We start from the raw sequence: 8,315 nt of genomic DNA, 5'->3' as shown, positions 1-8,315 counted from the left end.
ACACTGCAGATGGAGGAAGGGGCCGAGGAAGAGAGAGGGAAATTTGCTTAAGGCCTCCTGCCAAGGTTGTGATGGAGGCAAGATTCGAAGGGGAAACATTCTCATTCACCTCACTTAGGCATTGCATCACAGAGCTCTCATTGGCCAGAGCTACTGTTAAAGAGACTTTTTGTGCAGAACCTTTGTTACATGTTTTGACCTGCTGCTTATGAATGTATGTTCTACCGAGTGCTAACATCTTTACTGTTTGTGTATATTCAATAAACCTAGAGTTTTTGCTTCTTTATAACAAAGTTTTGCTTCTCTTGTGTGTTATTTTACCCACTGTTAGACATCAGGGCCCACATTTCCATGAACTTAGGCAGAGATAGCCAGTGTGCTGCTTGCGTGACCACCCCACCAAACGTTCTCGAGTAAGTAGGTCTCGAGTAAATATCCTCAATAAATGAGAGACTTGTTTGCTCTTCTTCCTCAGTTTCTGTTTGCACAGGCTCAGTCTCCCCTACGCTGAACAAACACTCCTTAAATATGCCTACATTCCATTGTAGGCCAGGATTAGACAACCTCCCTTCTGTTCTGAACAAGAGAGGTACAAAAAGCTGCTCTGTGAGTGTGGCAGAGGCTGATGTAGGGCCATCCACTTTCCCATGGATGGGGACCATTTTAGGGACCTATATCTTCTGCTGCTCGTTTAGATGTGGCAGCTATTGTGTGTCATGCCTTACCACCACCACTGCCCACCCACCAGTCACTGGCACCCATTACAATTTCTTATAAAACCCAGTGTGTCCACTGACCCCAAAAGGTATGCAGTTCCTGGCTTAGGGTAGGGATAAACAACATGTTACACTTAAAAGAAGCCCTGGCCTTTTTTCGAAGAAGAAGAGTGGTAGGGGAGCTGCTTGTGTGTGTACTGAAGAAGATGGGAGTAGGATTGGGAGTTGAAAAACAGCCAGCAGGTGGGAAAGTTAAGAACTCACCCTTTCTCAAAACAAAACCCTCCCTCTTATTAAGCTGCTTGGTTAGAGCATGGTGCTGATAACACCAAGGTTGCTGGTATGGTACAGCTGCATATTTCTGCATTGTAGGGGTTGGACTAGATGATCCTTAGGATCCCTTCCAACTCTACAATTCTATGATTAAGCTGCCTTGCATGTAAAAATTCAGCCATCACTAAGAAACTAAGATTACTACTTCCACACCCTAAATACTTTATTCGTATTGTATAATCAGTCATCAATCATAATCACTTTCAGAAAAATATGCCAATTCACTAGCAGAGTACTGTTAATCGAAAAAGAAAATACTGATATGATTTTAATGTAGACACATAAATAGCTACAGGCAATCATAAATGCAGGCATAAAATGCAGATAAGAGTAGATTGATATATTTTACATATTCGCAAAGACAGTTTTCATCTTGCCCAAGGCCATTATTTGTTGCTCTGTCCTTCCTTATTATGAACTTTGGAGCCAGCTGTTATAATGTATGTTTCACATGAGAGTAGAAACTTTTATTTAAATACAGGTGATTGTCAGTCATGCCAGTGGGCACTCGCAACATGCTCAAAACACATATCTATTGGTGAAATAAAACACAAATGAAGCAGTGTTGCATTAAAACACATTTTAAATAAATTTTCAGTCTTGAGTAATTCAATAGAGTGCCAACATTGTGCATCATTTCTCAAATATGGATACCAACAACACCCAAGAATCACACACAAAAGCCCTCCAATCTGGAGGGGCACATAACCACATTTTGACCTCAATTGTCAACATTTATTTTGTGGCTTCAGAGACTACTAAAGTTCCAAAGAATAATGTTTTGGGGGATGTCTGTGTGACTTCTGGGCAGTCCACAAAAACGGCTCCTCAGGAACTAGGCAGATGAGAAGCATGCTGATGGTTATCAGTCACAGAGCGAGTTTGGATGACCTGACTTTTGAGCATCCATTCTGATTTGCTGTTAAACAGAGGCTAGACTATGCTCAGTCTTTATTGATCATTTGTTCTGATTTGTTTGCCAGGTGTTTGCCATATGTCAATGATCAATCATCCTGATTTGCTTATGAGGTGATTACATGTTTCACCATCAACCATTTGTTAATCACACACTTTTAAAAGGCTTTCTCCTTCATTTTCCAAAAAGCAAAAAGTTCATTTTTTTAAAAGTGGGTATGTTGTGTAGGACAACCGATAGCTTTAATCCACTTTGATTGTGCAAACATAAGCTCCTGCACACACTTGAATCTCTCCCACAAAATTCTTGTGGGATACCCAGCCTCATATAACCATGCTTAACTCTAAGGAGTTAATACCATAGAGTAAGCTGCCCTGCCAGGCTTAGGAGGTCACTTCGCCTCAGCTTGAGAGGGACTAGGTAATCAAGCCAGTTCAACCAGTCTTCCTGAAAAGCTCAATGCGTGAGGCGGTCTAAGTTGGTTTCTGCAGCTCAGACCACATGGCCACTCTACTCTTGAGTCCTATACCAATAATTTAGGAACTTTACCACTTTAACTAAGCCAAGTTTTATTGCCTGTGCAACTTTTTCTGAAGTGCAGGAACCTGACCATGGGATAGTTTGTAAGTAAATCATTTTTAATTTACCAAACATGCGGTCTTTTTCTATGCTAAGGGAAGAGGGAAGTTTTGGAACTCAGAAAGACATATTTTAAAGGCCTAAAGGCCTACATTTCCATGCTTTACCTTGCTGTATATTTTGTGATTTTAAATCTCTGCTGGGGTTCTCTCACCAAAGAGTACTTGCCACAAAACTGGATCTTGGCAACTGCAGAATTCTCCTATCTGTATACCTATATTTTTTCCTTGCCACCAACAATACTGACAGTCTGGAGGCATCTACAATCTTTCCAAGCTCTTAGGACACACACACCTCCTTCAAGGAGTTCTCCCACACCACAATCTGAATCAAAACAAAAATGTTTATTGCGAAGTTATTTTTCGAGAAGGATCCATCTGATGCTGCATTTGTAAATGCCCTTCATATTTTTGTAACTGGGACCAAAAGCCAACATTGGGCTCTGCTACCGGCCTGGCCATCTTCACAATCTACAGGGAGGAAAAAAGGAAATGTATTACACACAAAGGAAGTGACTTTCCCACAGGCTGGCCATTTACAGTTGCCCTAAAAGTGGAACAGTATCACTGAAAAGAAGGCACAGAGTGACATAAATTTATGTGCTAATTTATATGCACAGATGCAAATTCATAAATAATGACTGCAAATTTAACAGACATACAATACATCTCATCATAGCAGTCTATAGGAATGGGCAATTTTGTCAATTTAGATTTCTACCAGTTTTGCATTGTTCCAATCTTAAGTTCAGTTTTCCACATTTCTATATCAGTTTGGATTATTATTATTATTACCTTTTAAAGAAAAAGTCCTCATGAAAATCCATCACCATTTGCTACACACCATATACACAATATAAAGCACATTTCTTCCCTCTAAGAATTCTGGGCACTGTAGTTTGGAAGGGCTGCTGCAAATTACAATTTTGTGGTGAGTGAACTACAGTTCCTAGAGTTGGGGGAAGCCCTGTGCTTTAAATGTATGGTGCATATGCAGCCATAGTATATTAAGGTCCTGGCAAAAAGAACCAAATTGTTGCTGTTTGCAGTCCTTGCCACCCCTTTGCTCCCCAAAACTAGTTTTCTGGCAATACAACAGAGGTCTGTACTAATGCTAGAAACAGGCGATAGTTTTTAAGAGAGTTGAAAGCAACATGTGAGTGGCATTAACGTCCAATGGTATACACACATTTTTGTCTCACTCGCTTGTTCACACCTGTTACACTGAGGTACAAGCTGCCCCTGCAACTATTGATGTGAAAGAGTGTACACTTGATTTGTACAACTCAGCTATTGTGTACACAGCTACACACAAACTATGCACTCATTAAATGTTGCATGTGAATAACTATGAGTGTACAGCTCAAGTAATGTGTGCACACATTGCACACTCATTTAAAATAATGTGTAGAAGCCCTTACTGTTGCCTCTGGTCAAGTAGCTATTTGTAAGAGAACAAACACCTGTCTGGCAGAGATAATAGTGTGAAACGTGTCCATGCCACAAGCAACTATTACATTCTTTGAAAACCTCTGTTGCATAAATTTGACTAACTTAATAAATTTGACTAAACAGCATACAATATTTCTGAAATGCTTGAGTATTATTATTATTATTATTATTTTAAAGTGCATAGGGAGGAAGCTGCAAAACCTCCTGCATAATGTTGCCAGATTTTATTTTACAGGAGTTTAAACTCCTGAATCTGACAATTCAGAATTTACTTGCCATTGGAATTTCATTGGGCCAAAACACCCCCAACAATCTCCAGTCAGAGTTGGCTTTATTTGCCCAACTGAGAAGGAAATTAGGCTGCCTTGAAAATTAATCGTCTTTCTTATCCTTATGACACTTTCCTTGGAGAGAGAAAACTGGAGCAGAACTATTGCAATGACTTTTGTTATGCAAAGCATTTCAAATTAGAAAGTAAGATGCTCTTGCCCAGTTGGAATACAAATGCTTCTGCATTTCAGCATCAACAACCGAGCTATAGAACAAGATAGTTATTTTTCCTGCATGCTCACAATACCTCAAAGGCATCCTTCAGGCTGAGATTTTGGTGCTTCATCAAGTAGGCAGTGCAGATGGCAGCAGACCTGCTGCGGCCGTTTTTACAGTACACTAAGCACTTCCCACCACTCTGGACTGCGCCCTCTATGGCATCGCTGCAGCGCTCAAAGTATCGATACAGGTCCTCCGAGGGATCATCAAAGACGGGGACCCTCAGCGTCTGGACTTGCTGAAAGCTCGGGAAGGGCTGCTGCCTGGAGACATTGACACAGAACGTAATCCTCTCTTGAACGAGGAGATTCTCATCACAGGCTGACCTGGAATTGCTAATGAACAGAGAATCGGTGACCTTGCAGAGGGTCAACATTTGAAGGGGAATGGCGGGGCTGCAGGAAGAGGAGCAGCTGAACCTTTTCCCTGGTTCAGGAAAATGACGGGGAGAGGCAGAGCGGTGCTTAAGACTCACCTCCCGAAAGCACACAGATTGTCAGCTCGCTCTGGATGTCTTGTTCTGCAGCCATCTGCAGGCTGTGCTATATTTATTCTACTTGTAGCTGAAAGGATTACATTTCAGACTGTCCTAATGCCTTCTGTTTTTTTGTGTTTTTTTTAAATGGCAGCACTTAGCAATATTGAGCTTTGGACAGTCACTTTGGAACAATAGAGCAGTTATTCAAGACTCTCTAGGATTTCTTTAAGATCACACACACACATAATCAGACTTGTTGGTTGGACTTAGGGCCCCTCCAGACTAGTGTTTTATTGCAGCTTTATTCTGCAACATGTTCTCAACACAGTAATAGTGCATTAGTGCTGGATTTGTTCTGCTTTGTTAGCTGTTCTGTGATGCTTTCCTAATTATTGCTGTCTGGAGGGGCTATAGTGCAATAAAAGTTGAGCAGAAGGGGAGAGTCCCCATAATATATTTGGTAAGAAAAATTAAGGGATTTTAGCAGGATCATCCTGTTTGCACAAGGAAGTGTGTGGAGGGACCTTTACTGCAGTAATTTCTACACATAGTCACCAAGGAAAGAATAGAATTGAATAAGAACATATGCCAGTCTGGTGGGTCGACATGCGTTATTAGCGAATGCCAGCATCAGGAAATAACACTCCCACAGAATTCTGCAGTTAGCGAAGTGACAGGATTAAGCATGTTTGCAATGTTTCTTCTTTGGGAAAGTGAGAAAGCTATTAAGACATTGTGAATATAGATAGCTTGTTCTAGAAGGGTAGCCATGTTAGTCTGTTGCAACAAAAAACAGAAAGGTGTTTTGTGGCATCAGAAAAAAAAGATCTGTGGCATAAGCTTTCATGAATGAAGTTGGCTTTAGTCCAGGGATGGGCAGATGGCAAATCAGTACACATGCATCGATTTGAGCAATTTGCAGTAGACCAGCAAGGATTCTGACTCCCAGTTGTTCAATGGCAGCAACAATAAAAAGAAGCTCCCTTAAGTTTTAAAAGCTGTGAAATCCAGTTCAACTCAACCTCAGCCAGCAACAACAGGAAGCAGTCCAGTTTCTCTGATTTTAAGAGGCTAGCATAAGCTATGTGCTGGAACATTTAATGAGAGTTGCTAGCATCCCCAAAACAAACTCGTCTAAAAATAACAATGAAAGGGATCAAAGTTATAACATGTACTCACCGATGAGTCAGATGTTTACTCTTGCCTTTTTTATTTCTAGGGCCTAGCACTCTAAGAAGGGTAAGGGAGTATGTCCACTATAACATTCCACTGCCACAGAAAGGGGATCAGCAGGTTGGCTGCGTATATGAAGTGCCACTCAGCAAGTCTTGTCGCACTTATGCTGTGGCCATACACTAAAAAGTGTTGCCACCCTCTTTCTTTTTTCTTTTCTTTTTTGATGCTTATTTTATTAAAATATACAGTGACTGAATATCAAGTAGTTACAGAGAACAAGAACCAGCGACTGTCTCCCCATATTGTGCTGTGAAAGGAGGTTTAGGAGATGCTAGAATGAAACGCTAGTTGGACAGGCGGCCATTCCTTCTACAGTGGTACCTCAGGTTAAGAACTTAATTCGTTCCGGAGGTCCGTTCTTAACCTGAAACTGTTCTTAACCTGAAGCACCACTTTAGCTAATGGGGCCTCCTGCTGCCACCGCGCCACTGGAGCACGATTTCTGTTCTCATCCTGAAGCAAAGTTCTTAACCCGAGGTACTATTTCCGGGTTAGCGGAATTTGTAACCTGAAGCATCTGTAACCTGAAGCGTCTGTAACCCGAGGTACCACTGTACTATACATATGTCAGGAAGCATTGAGTACAAACTCACAACATCCTGAGAGGGATCTGGGGTGTGGGTGGGAGAGGACAAGGGAACCACACTTCATGGTTGGCAATGGGAGACCCTTTCTTGCCCAAGACAATCAGAGCAGAGAGACTGTGTATTGGCTCTCCTTCACTGGAGGTCTTGAAGCAGAGACTGGATGGCCATCCTTCATGGATGCTTTAGCTGAGATTCCTGCATTGCTTTCCACCCTCTGTCTGATCTGGGAAAGGGGTGGAGACCTCTCACCAATTTCAGCGCTAGCTTGAAGGAAATGCCAGTGGAAGAACAAATCATCAGCTGGTGTGAAAAGTAAACTGCAGGCACCATATGTCACAGAATTTATGGAATCTGTGCTATTGAGACTTGTCCAGTGATATATTCCTTTTGGTCTAAATCTGTTGTCCATAGCAATTTTGTATTGGCAAAATCCTTGATATTTGGAGGCATCCATATACTTGTAAAATAAATGTCTGTAGTATTGGGATGAATGGCAGGACAACAAAAGTGGATTTGATGAGCCTTTATGGTTGCTAAGAAACTACTGCTTAGGGCCTGGAAGGATAAACAGCCACCATCTATTATGAAAAGTGACCCCTGACCGTTAAGTCCAGTCGCAGACGACTCTGGAGTTGCGGTGCTCATCTCACTCTATAGGCTGAGGGAGCTGACATTTGTCCGCAGACAGCTTCTGGGTCATGTGGCCAGCATGACTAAGCCGCTTCTGGCAAACCAGAGCAGTGCACAGAAACACTGTTTACCTTCCCGCCAGAGCGGTACCTATTTATCTACTTGTACTTTGACATGCTTTTGAACTGCTAGGTTGGCAGGAGCAGGGACCGAGCAACGGGAGCTCACCCCGTTGTGGGGATTCAAACCGCCAACCTTCTGATCGGCAAGGCCTAGGCTCTGTGGCTTAGACCACAGCGCCACCCGCATCCCACCATATATTATACAGTGGCCTAAATACCTTACTGGATGTCCATCTCAACATTTGGAGGGAATATATCAATTCATGTAAGATAGATGTATTGATGGTTATTGTATCTTTTAATGTGGGCAGATGTGCTTTTCCCGGCTCAGTTAAAAAAGAGACAGGGGGAAGGGCAACAAATCAGTTTTGTTTAGTGGATCAAGTGCAGGTGCTGAATCTAGAAAACCTGGCTGCACAGTCCATGCAGGAACTCATTAACGACATGGGAAATGTATCCCTCACCCTGCAAGCAGCATTCCACTTGTCCAATGGGAGTTCCTCTTTCTCTCCCGCCACCAAAATCTGCTCCAGAGGATCTCCACTGCGCAAGCAAAACAACAGCACCTAAGCCTGTATACTCCATCTGTAAAATGGGAATACAGTGGTATCTTGGAACTTGAATGACTCCGTTCTTGAACGTTTTGGCTCCCGAACGC

The 8,315-nt window shown here is 42.2% G+C and overlaps 1 protein-coding gene across 1 annotated transcript; it reads right to left on the bottom strand.

Annotated features, from left to right (window-relative positions):
- Positions 1-2,929: 2,929 nt before the first annotated feature.
- Positions 2,930-5,301, bottom strand: DUSP28 (dual specificity phosphatase 28). Its single transcript, XM_079976606.1, has 2 exons — positions 4,633-5,301; positions 2,930-3,074 (listed from the first exon to the last, which is right to left on the bottom strand). The coding sequence occupies exons 1-2, from the start codon at positions 4,978-4,980 to the stop codon at positions 2,949-2,951; spliced, it is 474 nt and encodes a 157-aa protein (XP_079832732.1). The 5' UTR covers positions 4,981-5,301; the 3' UTR covers positions 2,930-2,948.
- Positions 5,302-8,315: the final 3,014 nt, after the last annotated feature.

This window comes from Podarcis cretensis, assembly GCF_951804945.1.
Source record: "Podarcis cretensis genome assembly, chromosome: 5".
Classification (NCBI taxonomy): Eukaryota; Metazoa; Chordata; class Lepidosauria; order Squamata; family Lacertidae; genus Podarcis; species Podarcis cretensis.
The sequence above is the reverse complement of the archived record's forward strand: the minus strand, read 5'-3'. Positions and strand labels throughout refer to the sequence as shown.